Below are 25,777 nucleotides of genomic sequence, written 5' to 3'. Positions count from 1 at the left end.
TCCTATACAACAATGATCATGGGGATATATACCTTTGTCTTTGATTTCCTTTCTCGTGAGATCCTAATCATGGATCCCTATTATCCAATTGTCAGTGGGATTCTCAATAGCCCCGTTGGACTACTGGGATAAATTTCATATTTATATGGTATAAGCTCTGCTAGCTAAGGCCACGTCGTCATTGGACAGACTTGCCGAACCCGACGACCTTGAACGCTCCTATCGGCCAAGTACGCGCTTTATTATATAGGAGCCCTAGGTATAGCAATTATGTAGAGATCCCAGTAAAATGTCTGCAAGTGTTAAAATTGCACGAGATATCCTTCGGGGGGAAATCGGCAAAGATGCTACAGATTTCTCATCTGATGAAATGGGTATAAGCATGGCGTGAACAGCGTCGACGACGGCGAACAATAGCAAGCCGAGGCCGATCTAGCCAACGACCAAAGTATATTTCACACCTGTATTTCACAACCAATCAGAGGTAGCTGTGACAAGTTGTTGTTTCTACAGCGAAAAGGTAGGCCGAAACGCCGCACCTTGGATCCCCTGAGTTCGAGGTTGGAGGCGCAATGGCTCTTATCCCCTGATTATTGTTAATATTAGCTTTCGCGGCTAGAAAGCTCCATGTGTAGGGGCCAAATCAGGCCTGAACAGACATCTTATACACATGGCCAACATGACTAATCACGGAACGCAACAGATACCAGCAATGGATTAAGAGACACTTGCTACTCAAATTGCAATAATTGAATTCGGCAGGCATTTTTTTGGGCGGCTCGATTGGAAGCTTGAACTGAGGGGCAGGCGGTCAATTTGGCAACTTAAGCCAGGCTCGATTGAGGCCAATGGATTTGACAAGACTCCTGTGGGCTCAGAAGCCTGTGGTCAGATTCGGTACTCGCGGGCTTGTTTGCCATGCCTGTCACCACCTTATTTAACTCTCGAGCCACTATCTTGTATGAAGCCTCGATGTGACGCAGGTCGAAAACCTTCTTTTGGAGCTGCTGGCAGATTTGTTGCTGGCTCTGATACCAAACTTGGAGCCGCTGGGTGTATTCATGATATAGAGGACAAGCTAAGGAAGCTTCGAGACGCTGAAATACCTGCTTCCCTAATCCCCGGGGGACAGGCGTGTCGCGACCAATCCTTGCGACATAACTAGGGAAGGAGTTCTGCAGCAGCCGGTGGATTAAGACTGCTGAGGTATATGTAGCTATTAGTAGATTCGGCCGGATGGAACGAAAAAGCAAGGGCTGGCTGTGGCAGCTATCGAATGCGAAGCTTCAGGCAGCCCGAAGCAGTCCAAATGCTCGTGCATACAGTCTTCTAGCTTACCACTCTCAATAAAAGGTCCATACTAACATAATACTACCAGGAGATCCGGCGTGGTGAGCTTTCCTTGGAATTGAAGCTGCGACCGGAAAGTCTGTAGGAGCCATCGAATCGCAGTCGGATTGAAATAAAGGTTGGCTCAATTCGATCGATAGAAACTGGTATCGGATTGCAGGCGTGATAAACTGAAGCTGTCGCTCGAAGGAGGCTGCCGGACGACGCCTACTGAGCGCCCTCGTTCCTTGAGGCTTCAGGTGCAACCACAGGTGGTTGCCTTTTCCTCTAGAACGCTCTAAGCTTCAGATTGCCCTCCTGAGGAGTCAAGATCGTCTCAACTTTCGACGGATAACGGGATTGTGAGAATGCATTGCCAGTCTTATGGGCCACGGAGCACAACCATTTGCTTTGTTTTCCGCATGTGCGATGTAAGCATCATGCCGGTGGCAAAACAACCACCAATCTGTCGTCACTAGAGTAGCTAGTGCTGGATGGAGAACCCCCCCCAAGATAAGTCATAGGTGCTGAGGTTCATGAAGGGATATAGCACGGTAAATAATGACGTCAAAACCGGTGTTGAGCATGTATCACGGCGAGCGAATAGCCACTTTGGCTAACTTTGCCTGGACCGTCCAAGAGGAGGACCCTGATTCTGCAAAGAAGCACCATCCCGGAGCGCCTAGATACATGACACGTGGGTATATCTTCGGGCCGCATGACCCTGATGGCTTTGTACGCCCTTGGTGTTGTATCATTGCATGCATTATGAGATATAGAGCTAGGACGTTATCCCTATGAGGGGTTAGAAATCCCGAATATTGTTCATGCCGAACAACTGTCGGGTATGTGGGCGAGAGAATCCTTGGCGCGGAAAATGGAAGTTCATTTTGACCGACTGTCAGATCTCGACAGCGCATTAACACTGTCGAAGACTTGCTTATTCGGGGTCCGCAGCTTCGTATCACAGTTTGATCCTCCTCCATTGCCATCACGATTGTACACTGCCGGGGCGAGGTAGACAATGCTCCAGGGGTGACCAAGACTCTGTGTATCAGCAAAGTCTTTACAAGTTTGAAGGTAGCTGGACGAACTTGCTGGCTTGCTCGAAATCATTGGATAACTTCGACGTCGATCTGTCGATGCCCTGCAGAAACGAATGGCTCGGGCCCAATCAAAGCTATTGAACCCCCCCCTTTTCAACAGTACTATCACATTCCACGACATTGGCAACTGCATCACCACTTGCCCCCGCCAAGATATTCGTCTTGACACGTCCGTCTTCCAAGGCGCCGATAAGGTGGTTAAGGTCCCTTTCCATGGGTGCGAAAATTCTCGGTACTCCAATTGACGGATGCGGGGACAGCTCGACTTGGCAATATCTTTTGCCTTTTCGCTCCATGGCCGAGTATGAGTGGAACGTGACAATGTTTGTAAAGGCCATGATACGGAATTCTAGACTGCGCGCCACAAGTCCGCTTTATATGACACGAGATCGTTTCCCTTTGTAAATTTCGTTAGTGCGCAATAGAAATCTCAGTTTTTCCATGAGATCAGGGTTTTGGGTCGAGTTGCGTGCTGCAGCGGCGCTGCTTCGGTGTTCTAGCCTTCCCTGGACCTTTTGGTGGAGAGGATCTTGGAGACGGTGAGGCTTCAAGTCTCTGCGTCTTGTCATATCGTTGGGCGATGAGACATGTTAGCCAAGTTACAGGCCCGAGCTAACGAGGAGTAACACGCGAAGAGCCTTTTTCGGAATCCATAGCTTAAACCTTCGGCAACTCTTGCCACTCCATGATGCTATACCACCGTGCGAAATACCAAGTGACTACATAGATGAAAGCACAAGTCTAGGAACCCTAAGGCCTTTTAGGTACGCGATTACGTCCTATTGCAAAGTCAAGGCCGAACCTGTCATGGTCACAAAACCCGTGACAATATTCGATATGTTTCTTTCGCGTTCCTTTATCGGCCGGTTATGGCCACCGTATGACCCAGTTCGCTCGGAAGTAACCTTGTTTCTGGGCACTACAGGCACCGTTTCGTGCCCTCAGTCGCACTACAGCTTGAGGCCTAGGCCCACATGCAGTTCTTCTTAGATCCATTCAAGGTGTCTAAGGGAGATGGCAGAGCAACCTCAAATCATATCCGAAGACGTTGGCCACTGATGTTACCCGAGAGAAATAAAGTATGGCGTGTTTTCTGTTCAAGACGCCACCGGAGGAATCCGCCGGTACTAAAAGCGACGAGTTTGGAAAAGCCTGATAGAGTCGGCGTCGTTACATTTCCTTTTCCCTTGTTACCCGTGGACTATTTTATACTCGACATGCCCCCCCGTCCCCGACAACTCTCGGGCATGAAGAAGAACCAGATGCATAGTTCCTGGTTTCGATCTTATTAATATTAAAAGCGACTGTACCTCTTTAACATGGCTTCACTTACAGTTGATGCGGTGCGTACCAGCACCCCATTCTTTTCAAGAACGGTGCGGTCCCTGCTGCCGGTGGCTGGGAACTCTATTCAACCTACCCACAAAACAACCATGCCGCCAGGTTTTTCGGCCGCCGTAGGGCAGCTGGAAACATTTGTCCTGCCTGAAAGACTGTCGGGGTCGCTCTCTGACAGGGCCATGGCCAAGGCCATGGTGAGAGCCTGGAGACGGCATGGTATTCTGCAAATTGCCATGTCGCCGTCACAACAACAAATATATGCCCAAGCCAATGCCGCCAGTAGAGACTTTTTCAAGGCAAAACCGCCGCAGAAGCAAGCCTGTGTGAACGACTGTAGTTATGCGGGCTATATTGCCTCTGGAGAAGAAATTACTGCGGGCATTGCCGACTATTCGGAGATTTTCACCGTAACAAAGGACCTACACCCAAAGGACCCCAGAGTTTTGGAGAAGTGGCCATGTCATGGCTCATGTCCCTGGTTGGACAAGCGTATGAAGAGCCCTATGCTCAACTACATGGCAGACATGGGGTCCAGCGGCGACAAGGTCCTCCGGCTAATCGAGCTGGGGCTTGATGTGCCGCAGGGATCCTTGACCAAGTACACCCAGGACGGGTGGCACCACATGCGAGTTCTCAGGTACGTAGTAGACACGGTTCGAACTGCATTCACAACAGGTGTCATGATACTGAAGCTTTCATTTTCTCGGCATCAGGTTCCCTGCGAGACACCGAACCAATGGGAAAGGCAAGGCTGGTCGTGGTATTGGATCTCATACGGACTATGGTTTGCTAGTAATAGCAGCTCAAGACGAGGTTGGGGGTATGGATACGGCTTCTCCGAGTCTAAATGAAGAAATAGGCCCCGCTAACTACCATCTCACCAGGTCTTTTTGTGCGGCCTCCCCAGCAAGGCGAATCGTTTGCGAACTGGAGGCAAAGTGTAGCTGGGATGAAGGAAGATGAGCCAGGTTGGTTGTATGTGCCACCGACTCCGGGCGTATTCACTGCATTTCCTGGTAAGTCATGATCGTGGTTTCGATGAGATCTCTGCCCTCGTGGCTCTCGGCTAACCGAGGGCATGTATAGGGGACATGATGCAATACATGACCAACAGCTTTCTCCAGTCCACACCTCACAAGGTCGGTCTGAATGTTCGTGAGCGCTTTGCGTTTGCCTATTTTCACGAGCCGAACTTTCGGGCTGTCGTCAGACCGCTGCCTGGATACAATGCTTCCCAGGAGCCGGTTGATGGTATTCACTACGGAACACACTTCACAAATATGGCCCTGCGGAATTACCCGACCCGCATGGCAACGAAAAAGTTGCTAGAGGAAGGGCGTTACGCAATGCTAAGTAAGGAAGAACTTCGAGACGAAATGGTATGATGGGTTCCAAAGACAAAGGAGAAAGCAGTTTCCGTCGGGTATCTCACATGGCTTGATGTTGCGCCTTCATATAAACTCTGCAAATGGGGAATCCTGGGTAAGATGTTGTTGGCTGAAGCAGCGACGCGGGTGGGCAACGTTTTAAGCCTCGTGTCCCTGACCAGTATAATAAGTCGCATAGACTAGGCGTTCTGCCAATCTGGCCCGGTTTACTAAGGGTAGACTGTCTCAACATTCGAAGACGACAGCCCAGCAATGCTAGTAGTAGTTTATGACAGATGACAATGAGCACTACAAAGAGCTGCGCCACACAAGGCCACGCGGTGGCACCATTTCTGCGTATCTCGGGGCGAGGTTCGAGGCCCTATGTCCAAATGTTATCTGCTGCCTCGTCGAGATCGGGTCCGTGGACTTTCCAATTCAGAGAGCAGGATTAATGGAACATGGGTCGACTGGCTGGCTACGCTCGTAGCTCAGACACTGTCAATATAGAAGAGTAAGAAGTACCCCTAGGCAACTGCTCAGTTCACCATCCTCTGGGTCAATCACATTGGACCACCTGATTGAATGCGGAAAACTCCGTACTCCATAGGTTGAGTATGCACCTCTGAACCGTTCCAAGTTGTCAGAGGTGGGGTGAACGATGGCGTTGGATGTTGTAATGGCCACAATGTACAGGCGATTAACGTATTGGCCATGGCAAAAAAGAAAAAAAAGAAAAAAACATATGCCTAACCATTATGCTTGTTTACCAGGCTATGGCCGACTGTGATGGGTCGAAGGGTTAAAGAGCTGCTACCAGACCCGCTCCAATCATGGCGATTGACAAAGCGGTAACTGAGAGTTCTGCCACCCGGGGGGCTTCAAATTACTCTATACCAACTGGTATTTCGGCCCAGCACTCTGCCAGCAGCTGTTCGATGACCATGACGATGGACTCGATGCCATTTCTGAAGTGGATGCCTTAGGGATGGAGCAGGCCAACATCAAAAGCGAGGTGGGGGGAAGTACTGAGACAGAATTGAACTGCTGCGTACTCTGCAATATACTCGTAGGATGTAATGGAAGCCATGATGCCATCCCAGGCATTCTATTCGCCCACGATCTGGATGGTGGTAGAGCTTCGTGGCTGAGCAATGAATGGGGTGGGCGTGGCCGGGCCCTTTTGTTTCGCCTGTGGTTGAATTATTAGTAACATGTTGACTATGGAGTACGCAGTGCTATAGTTACTTTGATAAGTAGTTATACGCAGTACGCACATACGTCGTGCTCACGAAAAGATGAACTGACTGGGTCGAGAGGCATGACATGGGTGGAGGGCGAAGGGCAATTTCAAGCGAATAAGGACAGACTAAGGAGCTTTGGTAAAACTTGCTAGCCTTGACCGCCTGCTTCATCTGGGAGTGACTATCGGCCGATTTGCGGCAAAAATCGCATCGAGCTGCCCAACTAACTCAATGTGTGAGGATTTTTTTTCTCCCCCTTTCCGTCGCATATTAGCAATTTCGGCATCAGGCATGTCCGCGCCCCGATAAGGGGAAGCCGTCTGGTCTTGGGTGGATTTGGCACACGCTGCATCCTGCTGCAGGTTCAAAAGGGTCAAGTCCATGTCGCATGACATGATTGTGATCAATTGTTACCAAGCCCTGGCCCAGCCACGCAGCACTCCATACACTGTGGGCTTGGAATCATGGCCAATGGATCGTTAATTCGTGAACATGCTCACCTAGTCTGTTGCGTTGTGTTTGAAGCGTGTTGAAGCCAACGTCGGAATGATGTGCCAAGTGCATCACCGATGTGCAGTGTCCATTCAATGTTGGTGCTGGTGCCGCTGTTTCTTCCCCGAGTTCAATGAAAGCACTGCCCCAACCCATCTACGGTGGGCGTGCCCAGGTACTCCGTGCTCCGTAGTTGTACTGTAAGCCGCCTACTCCGGGCTCCGTGCTCCTAACAGGCGCCCCCGACCAATCTCTAGCCTGAGTTGTGCGGACAGGGACTCATAAAGTTGCTGGACCAGTCCAGTCCATTCGACATTCATTTCCTTGGTCATCACCTTGGCTTCTAATCCTCCGTCCGTCACTCTTATTCACCTCTTCCACGCTCAACACGTTCAACTATCGGCGTGCAGCCCTTTGTTGTTGCTGTGTTGTGGTCTGCTGCCAATTGGCTCATCCGTTGCTATTGTTCTCTGCCTCCTCTATTCAGGGTCCAACTTTCTCCCGTACTTCGCGCACCTGCATTGGCCCCGCGCTCCCTCCTTTTACCACCACAATAGATTTTTTTGGTCCGCCACCACATCATCCGCAATCGTCAATCCAAGCCGACAGCAACACGTCCTCCTCCATCCTTGTCGTGCCGTCGGCGGCTGACCTGCCTCCGATCGAGGTAAGTAAATACCACTGTATTTCCTTGCTCGGGTTCGTTTGGACTTGTCAAATATTCTCCATTAAGCGAATACCCAGCAAGCTTCCAGTCCCAGCCCGTCATCACTTCTCGCTCAAATGCCCGTGTCCGTCGGTGTTCCATCATGTCCACTTCGACTCTTGTTATTCGCAGGATGACCCAGGGTCAACATCTGCTGGACCAACAAGACTCCCCGTCGTCAACGTCGTTTTCGTCTGCTTACAAAAAATCCTCGCTCTGTGTAGACCGAGCTGTTGCCGAGAATCCACCCAGGAACAAATGTCGTAAACCGAACCGCCGAGTTACCTTCTCCGACCACGTCGACATGATATCTTCTTCTTTTCTGCCTACTCGATTTCGAGGGGAGCCTGACTGCTCTCAGAGCTCAGCTGCCCCCTCCCGAATTGGCAAGAAGCTTGCGCCCCTGCTGCAGTTCCTGTCCAGAGTCGCATGTTCCCATCCCATCCACACCGTCGTCATTGTTGCCGTCCTAGCTAGCACGTCCTACGTCGGTTTAATCCAAGACAGCCTCTTCGAGGGCCCCGTGAGTCTGGGCAAAGCCGACTGGTCATCTCTGGTTGAAGGCAGTAGGGACCTCATAGCTGGCCCCGACACGCAGTGGAAATGGCAGAGTATCGAACAAGACGTTGCCTCTGTGGCTGACGCCAACCATTTGGCGCTTCTCACCTTTGTCTTCCCCGATACCTCCTCGACCGATTCCTCCAGCTCTGCTCCTCGATCCCATGTCGTTCCCACGCCTCAGAACCTCTCGATTACACCTCTCCCTGTTACCGAGAACTCGTTCAACACTTACACCTTGGACAGCATCCTCGCCTACTCTGTTCCTAAGAAGCAGGCGCCGGAGTTTGTTTCAGCCGCAAAGGAGATTCCTGACGAACAAGCAGAAGAAATTGTTACTCGTCATGGCCGCGAAAAGAAAATGTGGATTATGAAGGCAGCCAAGGTCAACACCCGCAATACCATTGTCCAGTGGCTTAGCAACGCTTGGGTGGAATTCATCGATCTGCTCAAAAACGCCGAGACTCTTGATATTGTCATCATGGTCCTCGGATATCTCTCTATGCATCTAACCTTTGTGTCCCTCTTCCTCTCCATGCGACGGATGGGCTCCAATTTCTGGCTGGGCATGAGCACTCTTTTCTCGTCCGTCTTTGCCTTCCTCTTTGGCCTGGCTGTCACTACGAAGCTTGGAGTTCCTATTAGTGTCATTCTCTTGTCCGAGGGATTGCCATTCTTGGTTGTGACCATCGGCTTTGAGAAGAATATTGTTCTCACAAGAGCAGTTCTGAGTCATGCTGTCGAGCATCGCCGTACCCAAGCTCGCGATGTCGGGCCTGGCAAGAAGTCCGATGAACGAACTCAGTCTCAAAATGTCATTTCATATGCCATTCAGGCTGCTATCAAGGACAAGGGCTACGAGATTCTGCGTGACTATGCCATTGAAATAGCAATCCTCTCCATTGGTGCTGCTTCGGGGGTTCAGGGCGGTCTCCAACAGTTCTGCTTCCTGGCTGCCTGGATTTTGTTCTTTGATTGCATCTTGCTCTTCACCTTCTACACCGCCATTCTCAGCATCAAGCTTGAAATAAACCGCATCAAGCGGCACTACGATATGCGCATGGCCCTGGAGGCTGATGGCGTCAGCCGCCGTGTTGCCGAAAACGTGGCCAAGAGCAATGACGACTGGGCCCAGTCCAATAGCTCTGGATCTAAAGACACCACGTTGTTTGGCCGCATGAGGAGCAGCACCGTGCCCAAGTTCAAGGTGCTCATGATTTCGGGATTTGTTCTTATCAATGTAATCAATATTTGCACTATTCCTTTCCGTAGTGCAGCCTCCCTATCCACCCTGCGATCCTGGGCTGGCGGTCTTGGAGGAGTTGTTTCAACTCTACCAGTTGACCCCTACAAGGTCGCAAAGAATGGTTTGGACGCCATTTTGCGTGCTGCCCAAGCTAGTAATACGCCGACTCGCGTTACTATCCTGACCCCGATCAAGTACGAGCTAGAATATCCTTCAGTTCACTATGCTCTGTCGTCGTCATTGGGCGAGAGCGGCCTCGGTTCTAATGGTTCTTCAGTTCAGTTTGACAACTATGGCGTCGGAGGCCGCATGGTTGGTAGTCTCCTGAAGAGTCTTGAAGACCCTGTGTTGTCAAAGTGGATCGTGGTGGCCCTGGCACTGAGTGTCGGCCTCAACGGGTATCTCTTCAACGTGGCCAGATGGAGCATCAAGGACCCCAATTTGCCCGATCACAGTATTGACCGCAAGGAACTTGCCCGAGCTCAGCGATTCAATGACACGGAGTCTGCCACTCTGCCACTTGGAGAATATGTGCCCCCCACACCCATGCGTACCGAACCTGCGACCCCTGCCTTGACCGATGATGAAGGTGATGGCCTCCAGATGCGCAAGGTCAAGCCTGCAAGGTCCCAGTCTCAGTCAGAGCATCGATCAATTGAAGAGTTGGAGAAACTCATTGCTGAGAAACGAACCCACGAGCTCAATGATGAAGAAGTTGTCACCATGTCCATGCGTGGCAAGATCCCAGGTTATGCTCTTGAAAAGGCATTGAGGGACTTCACCCGTGCCGTCAAGATCCGACGGACCATTATCTCCCGCACCAAGGCTACCTCGGGGCTCACCAACGGATTAGATTCGTCTTTACTGCCTTACGAGCACTACAACTGGGAGCGAGTCTTTGGAGCCTGCTGTGAAAACGTTATTGGTTACTTGCCCCTCCCTGTAGGTGTTGCCGGCCCTCTAGTTATTGATGGCCAGAGCTATTTTATTCCCATGGCTACGACAGAAGGTGTTCTAGTTGCTAGCACGAGCCGTGGATGCAAGGCTATCAACTCTGGTGGCGGTGCCATTACTGTTCTCACTAGCGATGGCATGACCCGTGGTCCTTGTGTTAGCTTTGAAACCCTCGAGCGGGCTGGTGCCGCCAAACTCTGGCTGGATTCTGAGGTTGGCCAGAAGACAATGAAGGATGCGTTTGACTCAACGAGTCGTTTTGCTCGACTGCAACACATGAAGACTGCCTTGGCCGGAACAAACTTGTATATTCGATTTAAAACCACTACCGGCGACGCCATGGGCATGAATATGATTTCCAAGGGTGTTGAACACGCACTTAATGTCATGTCTACTGAGGGTGGATTTGATGACATGAACATTGTCACGGTGTCTGGCAACTTTTGCATTGATAAGAAGCCGGCTGCCATGAACTGGATCGACGGTCGCGGCAAGGGGATTGTTGCCGAGGCCATCATTCCGGCCGACATTGTCAAGTCTGTCTTGAAGAGTGATGTCGATGCTTTGGTTGAGCTTAATGTTGCTAAGAACCTGATCGGATCTGCCATGGCTGGTTCCATTGGTGGTTTTAACGCGCACGCTGCTAATATTGTCGCTGCAATCTTCCTTGCCACTGGCCAAGACCCTGCACAAGTGGTGGAGAGTGCCAACTGTATTACGACAATGAAGAAGTGAGTATTCAAACTCAAAAAACATGTCGTGTTTTCTTTCTAACCTGTATATTCTTCTAGTCTTCACGGGTCCCTCCAGATCGCTGTTTCCATGCCCTCGCTCGAAGTCGGCACCCTGGGCGGCGGCACCATCCTGGAGCCTCAGAGTGCTATGCTCGACATGCTCGGTGTCAGGGGATCACACCCAACAAACCCCGGTGACAATGCCCGACGACTTGCACGAATTATCGGTGCCGCGGTCTTGGCCGGTGAACTGTCCCTTTGCAGCGCACTCCAGGCTGGTCACCTTGTCAAGGCGCACATGCAGCACAACAGAAGCGCTGCCCCCTCGAGAACCGGCACGCCTGCTCCTCCTCCCATGACCCCTGTTTCCCTAGCCATGACAAATGCTCAGGACAAGTCCAAGAGCGCTGCTGCCATACAGAGGTCGAAGCGATGATTGCAAATTTTCGCCCATTGGCCACCAGAGGAGTTCTCTAAGCGAGGCCTGATATGGTGCAAAAATGGGCATCATCAACATGGTGTTGGCAGGAGTTTAATATTTCGCATCTTGGGAGTTTTTTTGTTCTCTTGCGACAGGCACAAAGCAGGCTCAAAGAGTAGAAAGGCACCAACATAGAAATACGTACATACATATATATAATGCCGAGTGGTGATGGACATCTTCGGGGGGGCCATTGTAATCTTTCTTGTAAGCCGTCAACTAGTCGAATCCAAATCAAAGCGACCGCATTTTGCTTTCTATTTTCCCCATAGCGCCTTTACTCTTGCAACGTCGTCCCCATGAATAGAAATCATCCCAACTCCCTTTGCCACGATCCCCTCCCGGCATGTCTCCCAGGCATCAGGCATGACGGGCTTCGTCGCCTCTTCCACGATATAAGTCTCGTACCCCTCGGCAACAGCATCTTCGGCCGTCGCCTTGACACAAAAGTCGGCCGCCAATCCGACGACGTAGACGTGCGTTACGTGCTCCTCCTTCAACCTCTTGGCCAACCCACTGTCACTTACATGAAGGGGATCATAAAACGCAGAGTACATCTCCACGCGGTCATCCTGCCCCTTGTCGAGGACTTGGTGGACCTGCGAGAGGTCCAGCTCGGGAACGAGCTGGGCCCCGGGTGTGCCTTGGACGCAGTGAACGGGCCAGAGGGTCGTCGTGTACGACTGAGACGGGTCCGAGGGGTGGCGTATCGTCGCGCGGGACGTGAAGGGCTCCGAGGACGGGTGGTTGCTCGCAAAGGAGACGTGGGTGCGGGGATGCCAGTCGCGGGTGGCGATTTTGAGGGGGAACGGGAGCGCGAGGAGCGTGTTGACGGCGTGTGCGATGGTGCGGCCTGCGGGGACGGCTAGGCTGCCGTTCTGCGAGCGGTCAGATTGTCAAGGTTGCCATTGCTTGGGCTGGGGGGCGACCAACGGGCGGGCAGAAGTCTTCTTGGAAGTCGACTATGATGAGGGCGGGTTTGAATTGTTTCCCGGCCATGGTTGTTGGGGAACTGGGTGTGAGGGGCAATTGCCGAGCTGAAGTGAGTGGCGATGGGGTGAGTTTTTATGTGACTCGAGGTGCGGGGGGTTCGTGGAGAGCTGTGTATATCTTGATTGCACTTTTAATCTTGTCAGTCTGGGGTCTCGGTTTGGTGAAATATAAAGGTGTATTAGTGAGTGGTTGGACGCTTTTATCTCATGGGTGAAACTGAGAGAGAGGCAATTTCAAGGAGCTCTGGTGGGGTTTATGAGACATGGACGAGATTTCTGTAGGAATCAGTGTAGACAGAAGCCCGCTACTCAAAATGTTCAAGTTGGGGTTTTCTTATTGGCTGAAACTACATACATCTTACCTAGCAAATCATCCGATATGAAATTTTAAGAATAGTTCGAATTACACCGCATATCAGCAACAGCCTAAACAAACAGATCCATCACAAAATCCACCTCTCAGAAATAAGCGTCGACAACAAGTCGTGTCTGTTGCCACATCATTGCCGCAGAATACTGCGGAACGTAAACCGGCAGGGCCATCAGTCGATTGAAAATCTTGGCCTGTCACCACGGTCGCTTTCTGCATCTGTTCCCTCTTCATGGAGTTGAGTTCGTCGAAGCACATAAGAAATGTTGGTGAGACCTTGGGCACGAGCCAAAACGTCCTCTACAGCCGAACGAGGGACCGACTGAGGGTATTTTTGATGCAAGTGAGTAACCACGTCGATGAAGAAATGCTGGCAGTTGTTGGTCAAGGCATTGTACCATTTTCCATTGAAAACCTCCTCGGCGGCCCAACGCAGTTGAGACTGGGTGGCAAAGGCATTGGCGATGGGGAAGGCAGACCTCAAGCCATCGCTTCGGAGCACGGGGAAGTGGTGCCATCTGAGCGTGTACTTTTCCACTTGCCAGTGCGATTGGGTCGGCGAATGGGTGGGCGAATGACTCCGGGATTGGTTCCGCCGCTGTCTTGCTTTTATACTCCAACGTGGACCAGAACGCCGTCGGTACGTGCAGGAGCGTACGGAATGAACAGAGCCAGTGAGCTGTTCGTTCGCCCTCAAAGGCAACTCTGTACAGAGGAAGAGGGCCGTGGTACACCGCATGGGATGTTGAAGTCGAGGAAAGGGCCGGCATGTTGATAAGAGAAGGCACAAGAGACTGTGGTCCTGAAATACGAAACACACAGGGACAAAATACGCTTTTCGAATACGCGTTGCCTTATGACCGGTGACTAGGAATGGTTCGTGGATTTAAAGATATCGATTGATTCGTGATTCTGCTCCGAGAGTGGCCCAGGGTTTTATACATTTCTGTTCCGTCAAGTTGCTAGCTGTGTTGACGACAACAAACCGGCACACAGCAAACGGGCATGCCTGGCCGTGTACCAACCAGGCTCAGGATGCACGGGTGGCACTGGAAGACAGGCCATGCTGGTGGTCATATTGTACGGCGTTTATGCGACCATGTTTCAAGGCCTTTTGCTGTTGGTTCCGGAAGACGTTTAGATTTGCCAACTCAACGGGGCTTGGTGCGTACTGTGGTATTCTTGTCTCGTCATCTGCGGCAGCAATGCTTTCGTGGAGACTCAGCATCCTGCTTGAATTTGTTAGTCGAGACTTTTTTACAGTCGAGGGCCGCGGTCTACATGAACCTGGCGGCAAATAGATGGAAAGCGGCTCAGACTGAGCCTCACCGTATATGGAGCTACCGCCGTCGTCATCAGAGCTCACTGAGCAAAGCATCAAATCAACCCGTAATTGAACACATGCAGGGGGATGGTTCAGGCGACGTCAAATGTCGACATGGGTCAGCACTTAATCCCAACGGCAGAGGAGCCACGTGACAGCTGCCAAAGTGTCAACTTTGGTCGTCCGTCTCCTTGTGAAGCCGCCCAAGCTGTGCATCGTCTCGTCTCCCAACTACCCGCGAAATTCCGAGCGTTGAGAAGAATCTGGTTGCTGATTGAGGCGCATTGCCAGACCAACATGGCTGAGTCCACAGATGAAGATGTCGCCGCGGTCCGCAGCATCTCTTATCCAGATGCTGTCGACAAGAACCTCCCAGAACTCTATTACTTCATGGGCATACGCGTACTCGAACACACAACGTCAAACGGCGATGTACTCGCCCTCAAAGTCAAGAGTCATGATTCCCTGGCGCGCTCTGAAGCAGACATGATGCAGTTTGCTGCAACGCACGGCATCCTGGCGCCCAAAGTCCGCGGATGTTATGACATCGTGACCATGAAGCCCCAAAGGCCACTGGCACGCGTCTTGGTGGCCGAGAGGGTACCCGGAGAATCATTGGACACCGTATGGGACGAGCTCAGCAAGTTGGATAGGGAATCCATCAAGAAACAGCTACGTGAGCAGTTCGCCCTCATGAGAAGCTGCACCCAGCCGTACATTGGACGGGTTGACAAACAGCCCACGTACAATGTCTACGATCGACTGGAATACAACTTCATCGGCCCGTTTGAGGATGAAGAAGCCTTTGACACGTGGTGTTTGAATCGACTCGGGACGTCTGACTTCACAACGTGGAGAATGCGCCGGTTCCTTGAGAAGTCGCGCGCAAGGTCAAAGGCTGCCGGCACAGCAAACAGATTTGTCCTCACGCACGGCGACTTGTCACCGCGCAACGTCATGGTTGAGAATGGACGGGTGACTGGCATTGTGGATTGGGAGAGGAGCGGTTTCTTCCCGGAATATGCAGAGTACGCCTTTGCGTTGAAGCTCGGCCACGAGATTGAGAAGTGGTGGATTCCCGTCCTGAAGGAGCTGTTGGTGCCTTGCGAGAAGAAGAGGCTAAACTTGACAAAGATGGTGGAGTATCGAGGCTGGTAGCTGCGATTCGACAACTTGATGCTGCCATGGCGGTGATTTTTCTTTTTTCTTTTTTTTTCCTATTATTTTTTTTATATATTATATTTCAGAGCAAGCAAGCGATAGGTTGCAGCAACTCCATCGACCAATGTACTTACTTGACCACGCCGGCGTCAGCCGATTATGTGAGGACGAGCGAAACGGCGACTCGTTCGTTCATGCTTCAATGTTGACATAATCAAAATGGTCGCAAGCAGTTTCCCAGGACATGGAGTGTTGGTGCAACCCAAGATATCGACCCAGCTTATTGGTTCACGGCGATTATTGGTTTCGCTGCCGCCCGACGGCCCAGTCCATCGCATCAGATGATCAATGCGCACGCATGTCACGGAACCGAGTCAAACTCGGGAACTCGGCCTCGTCGAAACTTGGTCGACGGTGAGGATAAATCCGTCGGACACAATGTGCTTCTCGTCCGACTCACTTGGCCCTCCTTGCATTCAGAATCCGCCAAAAGAGAACAAGATGACGATGAAAAAGCACGTCAGCAAATCGCCCACAGCGTGCGAGCACAGCAGACGAAATCAAGTGAACCCACCACACTATACATGACGTCGAGGCATCATCGTACATGGCATCGCCGACGGCGACGTGCAGCATGCGTCTATCAATCCGGGCCCCTCTTAAATACCTGCCCTCCGGCCACCCTCTTCGCCACCTCAACATCGTCCGACTTTTGGCGTATATACCTGAACGAGCGCTCGAGGCTTGGCTCTGTGCACTGAGATGGTTTCCTCAGCTTCACTCTTGCGCGGCATTTGTGAGATGGATTCACAGGAGGACTGGGTGAGCGATGAGAGGGCCACGGAGGAAGCTGAAGTCGACTTGCTTGAGCCCGACGAGTGTGAGCCCGAGTCTGTTTACGTGACACTCCATCGGTATGACTGACCCCTCCCTTTTTCCCCCCTTTTCTCCCTCCAGTTGGATCATGATTAGCTAAATGTGCTGTTACAGAGTGAGACGCCTGGTTCTCGCCAGTATAGGTAGGCTCACTGTCCGGTGCTGTGGTGATATCGTCCCATCTCACACAACTTGGCAGATGATCCGTACACGCTGGACCACTTCCGCCAGCCAAATCTCAACGCACTCATTGTCAGACCCCTCGTCGACCGACTCTACGAAACGCAAAATATCTCCATTGGTAAGAGCCGTCCGTCTCATCGCCCAAGGAGAAAAAGAGAACTGAGATCCCCCTCCTCCTTCCAGTGTACTGCCTCCTCGCCAACCGCGTCTTCTTCCTCAAGTCCAGTCCGGACTCGCCACAACAAAGCGTCAACCGAGCCCGCTCCATCCTCTGCGAGGCTCGTGGCGACCCGTGTCATTCGACGCTTCCACGAGGACAACCCCGGAAACGAGGGCCTCTTGCTCCTCGCGCAGATCCTCGTCGAGGGGTTTGATCCCTTCGACGGCGCGCCGTACGAGGTTGAGCGCGAGGGCCGCTACCTCCAATGGCCCATCCAACGGCGCGGCGGCCACGAGAGGAAGCTCACGGCGCTCGAGCTGGCCATTCTCTCCGAGAGCAAGGCCTTCATCAGCTCGGCCGCCTGCCAGCGACTCGTCGAGGCCGTCCACGTGGGCAAGGTCGTCTACACGCCGCTGTCGTTCATGGACATTCTCCCCGACCACTACAAACACCCGCCCGATCCAGCTCTACGACCCGCGCGAGTCGCGTATCCTCAACCACCGGCGCCTCATCGTGCCGCGGATCCGCGCCCTCATCGAAATGGTGCAGTTCATGGTCCTCGTCCTGCTGTACGTCCATGACCATGACGAACCAGCAGGCCGCCTTCAACCAGTGGGAGCTCGCCTTTGCCGTCTACACGGCGGGCTGGGTGCTGCGGAGTTTGCGTCCGTCACCGAGCACGGCTGGAGCTGCACTCGCAGAGCCTCTGGTCCTTCCTCGACGTCACCTTTGTCGCCATCTACGGCGCCTACGTGCTGGGCCGGGTGTACGACGTCTTGGCCGGCCGGCTGCCCAACGGCTACGGCCTGCACATGCTCTGCGTGGCGGCGCCCATCCTCCTCACGCGCATCGCCTTCAACGTCATGCCGCACAACATTGTCTTCATCTCGCTCCACGCCATGATGAAGGACTTTACGCTGCTGACCTTTCTCGCCGTGTGGTGCTTCCTGGGCTTCCTCCTCGCGCTGCTGTGGCTCTACGACGCCGACCGGGCGGACCAGACGTCGGCGACGGCGCCGCCTCCGTGGCCGACCGTCGGCAAATGGCTCCTCTGGATCTGGTTCGGCCTCGACGGCACGGGCATCGCCGAGTCGGTGCGCTTCAACATGGTCCTCGGCCCCGCGCTCATGATCGCCTTTGCCTTCCTCGGCAACACGCTCTTCCTGACCATCCTCGTGGCCATCCTGACAAACACCTTCTCGCACATTGTCGCCAACGAGGCCGCCGAGATTCGCTTCCGCCGCACCGTCCTCACCTTTGAGGGCGTCAAGAGCGACTCGCTCTTCGCCTACCCGCCGCCCTTCAACATGCTGGCCGTCCTCGCCGTGCTGCCGCTCAAGTTCCTCGTCTCGCCGCGCTTCTTCCACACCATCAACGTCGCCCTCATACGCGTGCTCAACGGGCCGCTCCTCGTGGCCATTAGCATCTTTGAGCGCCGACGCCTGTGGGCCGCCGAGAACAAGCGCCGCCGCCCTGCCGGCCTCTTCCGCTGGCGCTTCACGGGCTTCTCGCCCCACGGCGACATCCAGGCCGTCTTCACGGCGCCGCTGCCCGACGACGTCTCCACGCGCATCCATCTGCTCGACCCCGTCGACGACGTGCCCGTCTTGGAGGACGACGTCATGTCCACCTTGTCCGGGGACGTGTCGAGGTCGCGGCTGCGGCGGCCCAAGCTGTGGGCCGGCCGGAGGGAGTATCCGCGCGCGAGGCCGAGGAGGAGGTCGCCTTTGCGGTTTCAGGTGTGACCCGATGCTGTGTTTTATACGTGTACTTTTTTGTATTTATAGTTTTGGTTTGTCCTTGTATTTTGTTTCTGTTTTTTTTTTTTTTTTTTTTTTTTTTTTTTGGTGGGGGGGTTTTCGGCTTCATGTAGCGGTGCGTAATAGAAAAGGGGATTTAGAAGAGCTGGATTTAGTAATGGGCGCACACGATAGTAGATGGACAGCCTTGTTTACAGCCTCGCATTCAGTTGCAACTTGCCATGAGACTTTGTCAATGTCATGATGGAAGAAATCAGTCTGGCAAAGCTTGTCCGCACCTCCCGGCTTCAAGGCCACGGGCATAGCCTCCACGAGAGTTGTCCAATTAGGCTTTTCAGCACACGTCCTCTTTCTTTAAACCGTTTGACCCCCCCCCCCCCCCCCCGGAGATGGGCAACTCTCGATAGCCAGAGACCACGGGCATACTCTGTCCGTGTGCTGAGAGCCGCAGCACCATGTCTGGATACATTGACTCCTCTTGCGAAATGCACGCTCGGCATGAGCTGGGCCTGGCAGCGCTCGGATTCACATCAACTACGCCGCCGGGCCCTGTGCTCGGGGATTTCAGAACCGACGACGGCCTCGTCATGGCGTCATTTATCCTGTCCGCCAACTGGGATAGGAACACCACACATGCGGGGACCAAGGCGCGTCCTTTATGGCGCTCGAGTCTCTCGGCCTGGCCTTGGACGTGGCCGTACTAGCCACTCCGGCCGTGTATGTGATGCGGTTACGTTCAATGCCGTCTAGCTGTCATTGTCGTCTTGAACGCGGAAATAATGTAGTTTTTGGCTCGTGCCCAGGAGCAAAAACAGGTCGCGGGTACTAATCACGTGGGAGCAGCGTGCTCGTAGTGTCTGCCTTTCGGATAAAGGCGCTGCACGGCGCGGATGCCCCCGACTTTGCTTCCTCCAGCAGCTACATGTCTTTGCTGTCGGCGTGGGCACCATGAGGGCATCATCTGTTGCGGGATCCCGGGTCTCCGGGCCGTCGTGGCCCGTCGGCAGCGCGGGAGACATGTCGACCAAGTAAGTGGTCCAAGGTGCACACATCTCTGCTTCTGCTGCCGGCCAAGAAGATGGCAATAGCGAAATTCACAAGTATGCGTGATTGGACCGTCCAAACTTGAAAGGACAGACAAGATGTGTAGGTCGACCTAGCGGCCAAGTTGGCAGCATATCGTGTCGCTGCCAAAAGTGGAGGAACATCGGGTATGGCAGGTTGATATTTCTGTCACATCAATGATGGCAAAAGAATACTAAATGCCCGGCATGGGAAAAGAAAAGGAAAAGGAAAAAAGGCTTCACTCTCTTAAGCGGCGGGGCTGCCACTAAAAAGGAAATTACAAAGGCAAAATTATAAAATTTATAAATGAGGTAAAAAAAAAAAAAGTAGGGAACACGGGACCACCGTCTCAATCAAATTCATATAGGAAAAGCCCGATGCGGGGGTCGAACCCGCAACCTTGAGATTTCGTGTACTCTTAAGAGTCTCACGCTCTACCGATTGAGCTAACCGGGCCGGATCAGTTGAACTGTCCGGGTGCGTCCCGTCATCCGTGTCGGAGATGGCGTCCTTATTACTCCTTAACAAGGCTTGTCACGATACGCAATCAGAAAGGGAAAAAGAAGATTGGCGAGTTGTGGACCAGGTGGGTGTGACTGCTGTCATGACTCGAGCAAGGTTTCGCCGCCGCTAGGGCAAAAAAAAAAGAAGGTTCAAATGTCTGGTGTGTGGGCGAGGAGGCCATGTAAGGGGGTGCCTCCCCTCCCGGAGACCGAGGGATGGACGGACGGGAGACAAGGTCGGCCTGAAGATGGATTAGGCTCTACCGAGTCGGGCGGGTATGCTTCCTATTCGTCGGCCATGTGATACATGCTTCTTCCATGTCCTACGGCATGGCGGGCGGGATGACTTGCGTTCTCCATGTGTGCCACCGCTCTACATACCCTGCCATGTTGCATCACTGGCATCGTCACTGAGGAGCACTTGATCAAGAGAACAGGCAAAATTCCCTACAAGAAGAGACCCAGTGTAGCTAAGACACAGTATCAAGATTCACCCCTCCATTTCTTTATCCCAGTGCAAAAATCTCATCGACTGAACAACCCCACACACGTATGGACGAGGAGATGCCTTGTCATCCTGTTACAACTATGAGCTTGATGCCCTTGCAGACTTTTCCATTGCAGTAGTGCGCTTACCATCGCCTGCCAGACGACGTGCTCTCTGATGCTTGTTCACTCGACCGTGCTTTGTCTTCATTGTGGCCGCCCTATTATACCCCCGCTTCCTTGTTAGCAAAAACGCTCGCTGCGTACAACCGCCTCAAGGACCGGCACTTTCTTACCGGTGGTACAGCTGGATGCTATTCGTGCCATCTCCTAGGCCAGCCAGCCCTGCTTCTTGTAACTGGCGGTGAAGGGATTCATAGCGAAGAGAATTTGGGGAAGGGGCATATGACGGGTCGAGCAGGGAAAGGCTAGAAGACTGGGATGATGACGATGATGATGAGGCGGCCGAAGGGGTCACGGACAATACAGACGCAGAGTCTAGCGATATGACTTCATTTTTTTCCATGCCACCCAAGCCATCCGTCGTCGTCGTGGCGGCTGCTTGATAGCCCCTCACGCTCGCCAATTCTGCATAGTCCACTTCGATATACTCCGAGTCAAAAAAGCCTGTGTTTGTTGCCCGGTCGGCGACTGCAACTGGTGAAGGACTATGTGTGTAGAGTTGCACCGCTTGTTGGCCAGCCTGGCGCTCTTCGGAGCTTGAGCATCGGCCTTGCCCAGGCATGCCTGCTATACACCGCTCCAGATCATTCTCATCATTGAGATACTCTTGGAGAGAAAATGGGACCGTAGGTGACGACTTAAGAACGTCAGGTCTAGGGGCCGCGAATGATGTTTCTACCCATAGGCTCTGTGTTCCGCTACCTCCAGAGAGAGGCCGCGTCTCCTGGGGACTCATGATTAACAGCGGGGACTTTGGACAGGCGTCACTCTGGTTTCTGCTATCGCGTCTTTCAACACCCGCTTTGGAGCTTCTGAGTTGTCATTGGAATTAGTCTTCCACTGCCACATTAAAAGCAAATTGTACGGATTGGCAACTTACACTTGGTCGTGATTGTTTCTACGGGACATACCATTGGCGCCAGAGCCCGCAACCATGTTAACTAAGATGGGAAATGGGATAATGAGGGGTGAGGATCCTATGACTAGAAAAAGGGGCTGGTAGCGGAGACGGTGTTGATGTGCGAGATGGTGAAGATGCTGGTCAACAACTAGCCAAAGATGAAATAAAGAACGCTCAGCCGTTGATACACGAGCTTGAAGCGTAGATGTCCAACTTTGGGGCTTGAATAGCCAGAACAAAGTAAACATGTTAGAGGCACAAGCTGTTGTTTTGTAGGGTTTTCGCCCGTCCAAACCACACCATTCGATTTTCTACACTCCGAAGATTACGCCTAACCAGCACGGAGAAAACAATCCGCAAGGACAGATGGATCCATTGTCTCTGACACTAGTCAGCTTGTGGCACCATTCGCACACATGTGCATATGCAGAGAACCAAAGCACCGGGTCATGACCACCAGGTGCCTGGAACATTCATTGGTCATATTGTGGCATGTTTTCTCTGCCAGCCCGTTCCAACAGACTGGAACCGACCCCTGTAGGCATACGAACCAACCAAGAGAGTGGTTGATCACACAAAACAAGGCAAGACTCTCAAGACCCGAAGCTCTGAGAATCGAGGTAAGAAAGGCGTCCTAAACAGCATGTCATGGCCTTGGTATGGACGCCTGCCATGACACCAGGATGATCTTTCGCGGACAAGAAATCGAACGCCGGCGAGGATTACCGGAATCACGGTTCGCTGTGGGCCGTATGATACAAAAGCAACCACCTCGTTGGGTCTGCTGCAGACGCCACGGGTAGCCCTCGCAACCCGAAACCCTTGCTTCTTTGGAGATGGACGCCGGGGCGAAGCCCAAGTTAAGGTGGTGTTGTTGTCTCTCGGCTGCAGGAAACTGAGCCGAGGACCTTGTTGTCTCAGGCAATAGCGAATCAGCTCCTCCGGAGTTCTTCGGAGTGCCATATTTTCGTTGGTGCAATTACGGCCAGGCTGTGCCAGCATCTCACAGGGGTGAGACGGCCGCATGCAACAGAGCTCGGCGATGCTAGTTCCCCAAAACACAGTTAGCGTCCCGACCTGTCGGTACGGAGCAGAGGACAGTGATAGCTCATAACCAACGAACATGAGAGGTGGCCATGGTTCGCCCGTTGCCCAAGCCCCAAGTTCCCGGGACGAGAAGGCTGTTTGCGCGGAGTCTCGGTCTGGGGTTTGTGGCCAACACAAGCTTGGCAGCGCCCCCAACTTACTTGCTATCCCAAGCCAATGAGCCACATAAATTTGTGCCACTGTATTGTCGGAAAGAAAAGAGTGCAGTTGCGAAGCTGCACAATTCTTTGGTCATGGACAAGTGAAGTTAACGTCTGACATTGTCGAATCATCACCAGGATATAAACGTTGTGCAGGCAGTTGTGATTGTGTACTTCAAGTAACAAAGTCTCCTACTTGCCAGCCAATGTCCAGGATGATGGCCTGAATTGGCGTTAGCATGATGTAAGCAGAGCAATCTGGACGTGGGGAAGCAAAGGCAAAGCTGGAAATCGGCAACCAAGGGCGGCGTGGCTTCAAGAGTGGCGGCCTTGAAGCGGGATATCAGGCTGCTCGTAGATGTTGAGTAGATGTTGCAATGAAGCCTTCGGAACCTTGGAGCGCAGCGGGATAACGCCAGACGGGCGCCGATCAAACTCTCACCAAATGAGTTGCGATGACGAAGCATGCGGAAACGAAGGAAAGAATCGAATGAGAGTTGCAGGTAGTAATGGGTGCACGGCCTGCATTAAAGCGAATGCAGGGGCTGGGTCTGGGAAATTTGACAGGTCGTCTGCGAAGGCTTCGGTTAGCAACCCATTGACGACTTGCCACTCGTTAATGGAGCACAGAGAAATTGGATCTATGTCATTTATAATAATCTGTGCATCGCAAATAAGTAACCAACACTGCGGCAATCTAGTCCATGCGGCAATGTCAGTGCTTGTTGGAGTAGTACCTACTACTGCGATGCCGAAGTAGGAAGAACCCAATGTTCACTCTGTTATAGGACGGATACTTTGCGAGCCCGACGTTTCACCATGCTGTTGCTGGATATTTGCGTGGGCTTGCCGTACGCTATGTAGACAATTCTTCTGGCCATTATTATTGACACGAGAAGGTGATCTGTTGCTCCAGTTGATGTTGCCTCAAGCCCTACGCTCCTGTTGCCGTTGGCGTTGCTGACTCTCGCCCGCAAGCTTTCGGGATTCCCAAAAAACAGCGAAGCAAAGTAAACACTGGGCAGTAGCAGTAGGTAGTCAGACACACTTCGTACGCGCAACGTCGTTCTCGAGAGACGGCAGCAAGCCTCTGAACCAGGGGTTGAACTAGTTTAATCGAGATGTGGTGTTCGTAGGCCGAGGTAAAACAGTAGTATCTAGTCGGAAGAGGCCTAATGCGTCTCTCAAGCTCCGCTCAAGGACCGAGGAATATCGTAAGTCAGCGAAAAACGTTGAGCATGAGGAATCACACCTCGTTTCGAACGAATACAAAACACAAGGCGAATGCTGAAGCTACCGAGTCCAAGACGCGCTCACCGCATGGTCAGCAGAGCAGATGAGCCCCCTGTAGCAGGCTGCGGCAGTACCACAGAGAACGGATCACAACGGTCTCTGGCGCTTCAGCGCGACACGAATTCTATGTTGTTGACTTATTCGGTTGAAGCGGTAGCGTTGATGCTGTGACGTCGTATAGATATCACCAGTCATCTTGACCACCCTTCATCCTGAACTCAAAGAAGGAGTTGGCCTTATAAATAAATAATCAAGTTGAGCGTCTAATGTCGGGATCAAAGAGAGACGTGAAAAAACAAGAAGTCGCTGTAAAATTTAGAAAACCGCCCACGTTCCAAGTACAGACCAACTGTGCAATATGAGCATTTTGTATGCTGTCTGACATCTCAATGACGCGATCCCTGCGCTACAAGGCCATTTCGTCGTATCCTTAGCATAGGGTCTCTCATAATACCAATTGTCCCATGAGTCCCTAGACCGTGGCGTGGCTGCAATATTAGGGCCATCAAGAGTCAGCCCTTGCCCGGAATTGGAGGTTTCATTTGGAGAGTATGCTTTCAGCATGGAGAAGATCCAAACCCGAAATGGCAAAGTGCTTTCTCGAAGGATTGTCCTGATCCTAGGCAGCCAAAGCCGCTTTAAGGTGGCCTGCGAAAGAGTTTCCTGGAAGAGTGTGATACCGCCAGGCCATCAGTCAACGGCAGAGTGAACGTGATGGCTGAATAGATCAAACCAGACGTCTCTCAATTTGAAATGGGAAGGCCGAATACCGGTCCATGGCGCAAACGGCCCCAGCTTTCAGAGTTTCCAATGGGCGGGAACTCCTGGGATCCACAGCTCCAGGGGTCGACACCACCCAGGGGCACGCTGATGGAGGATTGGTGCACTATCTACAGATGTCCACGGACCGTTCGGCAAGGGCGGAACGACGTCATGAGGAAAAATGGATGCGATGAGGTCGATCCAAGGCCCTCGGTGGCTTGATGAGCATGTGCTGGACGCTGCTTAAAAACCAGCACCCCTCGAACGAGGGCGCGTTATTTTTTTGGCTTATGCCATATCAGATCAGGGTTGCCAGAATAATAACCAAGAAACGCAAATTGATAGAACAAGATGGCTTCCAAAGGAAACGAGCTGCCCGACTTCACAGTCAGCGACTATGTCAAGTTCTTCGCGGCGCAGGCGCTCTTGCTGCCACATCAACTCATGCGGTACGATGCCAGTGATGCTTCAAATAACCCGCTTCGCTCAATGCGTGAAGGTGCTGGGGACACCACCATGATCCGATACTGACTACGAAACACTGCAGGCCGCGACGCCGATTGATGTTGTCAAGACGCGAATCCAGGTCGACGATGCCATGAAGGGACTCAATATGCTTCGAGCGGCTCGCACAATTGTCGCAAAGGAAGGTTCATCGGCATTGTTAACCGGCTTCGGCCCAACCGCCGTCGGTTATCTGGTCCAAGGCGGCGCCAAGTTTGCAGGATACGAATTCTTCAAAAAGCAGTACATTGCGTTGACAGGAGGGCCAGAGAAAGCCGTCAGTAACCGCATGGGCATATACTTGGGTGCCAGCGCTACAGCGGAGTTTTTTGCAGATATTCTGCTTTGCCCCCTTGAGGCAACTCGAATCCGTTTAGTCTCGCAGAGAGGCTACGCGAGTGGGCTGGCGTCGGGATTTATGCGAATGGCTAGAGAAGAAGGCTTTCGAG

General features: G+C 52.6%; 11 protein-coding genes across 11 annotated transcripts; 6 read left to right on the top strand and 5 right to left on the bottom strand.

Moving 5' to 3' along the window:
• Positions 1–2,214: 2,214 nt before the first annotated feature.
• On the bottom strand, positions 2,215–3,181 carry J3458_016615 (uncharacterized protein; the record flags this gene model as incomplete). The annotated part of the gene is made up of 1 exon (XM_066120990.1): positions 2,215–3,181. The coding sequence occupies exon 1, from the start codon at positions 2,566–2,568 to the stop codon at positions 2,215–2,217; it is 354 nt and encodes a 117-aa protein (XP_065974007.1). The 5' UTR covers positions 2,569–3,181.
• Positions 3,182–3,868: 687 nt separating this feature from the next.
• J3458_016614 (uncharacterized protein) lies at positions 3,869–5,161 on the top strand (the record flags this gene model as incomplete). The annotated part of the gene is made up of 4 exons (XM_066120989.1): positions 3,869–4,413; positions 4,490–4,596; positions 4,661–4,792; positions 4,863–5,161. The coding sequence occupies 4 exons, from the start codon at positions 3,869–3,871 to the stop codon at positions 5,159–5,161; spliced, it is 1,083 nt and encodes a 360-aa protein (XP_065974006.1).
• Positions 5,162–7,228: 2,067 nt separating this feature from the next.
• On the top strand, positions 7,229–12,645 carry HMG1_2 (3-hydroxy-3-methylglutaryl-coenzyme A (HMG-CoA) reductase isozyme). The gene is made up of 3 exons (XM_066120988.1): positions 7,229–7,546; positions 7,810–11,074; positions 11,135–12,645. Exons 2-3 carry the CDS (start codon positions 7,890–7,892, stop codon positions 11,511–11,513), a joined length of 3,564 nt encoding a protein of 1,187 aa, XP_065974004.1. The 5' UTR covers positions 7,229–7,546; positions 7,810–7,889; the 3' UTR covers positions 11,514–12,645.
• PNC1_2 (NAD(+) salvage pathway protein) lies at positions 11,816–12,615 on the bottom strand (the record flags this gene model as incomplete). The annotated part of the gene is made up of 2 exons (XM_066120987.1): positions 12,492–12,615; positions 11,816–12,436 (listed from the first exon to the last, which is right to left on the bottom strand). The coding sequence occupies exons 1-2, from the start codon at positions 12,555–12,557 to the stop codon at positions 11,816–11,818; spliced, it is 687 nt and encodes a 228-aa protein (XP_065974005.1). The 5' UTR covers positions 12,558–12,615.
• A 1,686-nt stretch (positions 12,646–14,331) lies between the features above and the next one.
• J3458_016611 (uncharacterized protein) lies at positions 14,332–15,459 on the top strand (the record flags this gene model as incomplete). Its single annotated transcript, XM_007810943.2, has 1 exon — positions 14,332–15,459. The coding sequence occupies one exon, from the start codon at positions 14,332–14,334 to the stop codon at positions 15,400–15,402; it is 1,071 nt and encodes a 356-aa protein (XP_007809134.2). The 3' UTR covers positions 15,403–15,459.
• A 708-nt stretch (positions 15,460–16,167) lies between these two features.
• Positions 16,168–19,939, top strand: J3458_016610 (uncharacterized protein; the record flags this gene model as incomplete). The annotated part of the gene is made up of 4 exons (XM_066120986.1): positions 16,168–16,319; positions 16,396–16,424; positions 16,481–17,193; positions 17,326–19,939. 4 exons carry the CDS (start codon positions 16,168–16,170, stop codon positions 18,367–18,369), a joined length of 1,938 nt encoding a protein of 645 aa, XP_065974002.1. The 3' UTR covers positions 18,370–19,939.
• On the bottom strand, positions 19,131–19,436 carry J3458_016609 (uncharacterized protein; the record flags this gene model as incomplete). The annotated part of the gene is made up of 1 exon (XM_066120985.1): positions 19,131–19,436. The coding sequence occupies one exon, from the start codon at positions 19,434–19,436 to the stop codon at positions 19,131–19,133; it is 306 nt and encodes a 101-aa protein (XP_065974003.1).
• Positions 19,940–20,524: 585 nt separating the features above from the next.
• J3458_016607 (uncharacterized protein) lies at positions 20,525–21,557 on the bottom strand (the record flags this gene model as incomplete). Its single annotated transcript, XM_066120984.1, has 4 exons — positions 20,525–20,529; positions 20,589–20,659; positions 20,735–21,433; positions 21,502–21,557. The coding sequence occupies 4 exons, from the start codon at positions 21,555–21,557 to the stop codon at positions 20,525–20,527; spliced, it is 831 nt and encodes a 276-aa protein (XP_065974001.1).
• A 535-nt stretch (positions 21,558–22,092) lies between these two features.
• J3458_016606 (uncharacterized protein) lies at positions 22,093–22,548 on the bottom strand (the record flags this gene model as incomplete). Its single annotated transcript, XM_066120983.1, has 1 exon — positions 22,093–22,548. The coding sequence occupies one exon, from the start codon at positions 22,546–22,548 to the stop codon at positions 22,093–22,095; it is 456 nt and encodes a 151-aa protein (XP_065974000.1).
• A 2,627-nt stretch (positions 22,549–25,175) lies between these two features.
• J3458_016605 (uncharacterized protein) lies at positions 25,176–25,355 on the top strand (the record flags this gene model as incomplete). The annotated part of the gene is made up of 1 exon (XM_066120982.1): positions 25,176–25,355. One exon carries the CDS (start codon positions 25,176–25,178, stop codon positions 25,353–25,355), a length of 180 nt encoding a protein of 59 aa, XP_065973999.1.
• A 67-nt stretch (positions 25,356–25,422) lies between these two features.
• On the top strand, positions 25,423–25,755 carry MIR1_4 (mitochondrial phosphate carrier protein; the record flags this gene model as incomplete). The annotated part of the gene is made up of 1 exon (XM_066120981.1): positions 25,423–25,755. A coding segment is annotated over one exon (333 nt), but the record flags the coding sequence as incomplete, so codon positions are not given.
• Positions 25,756–25,777: the final 22 nt, after the last annotated feature.

Source organism: Metarhizium acridum, assembly GCF_019434415.1.
Source record: "Metarhizium acridum strain ARSEF 324 chromosome Unknown scaffold_395, whole genome shotgun sequence".
In the NCBI taxonomy this organism is placed as follows: Eukaryota; Fungi; Ascomycota; class Sordariomycetes; order Hypocreales; family Clavicipitaceae; genus Metarhizium; species Metarhizium acridum.
The sequence above is the reverse complement of the archived record's forward strand: the minus strand, read 5'-3'. Positions and strand labels throughout refer to the sequence as shown.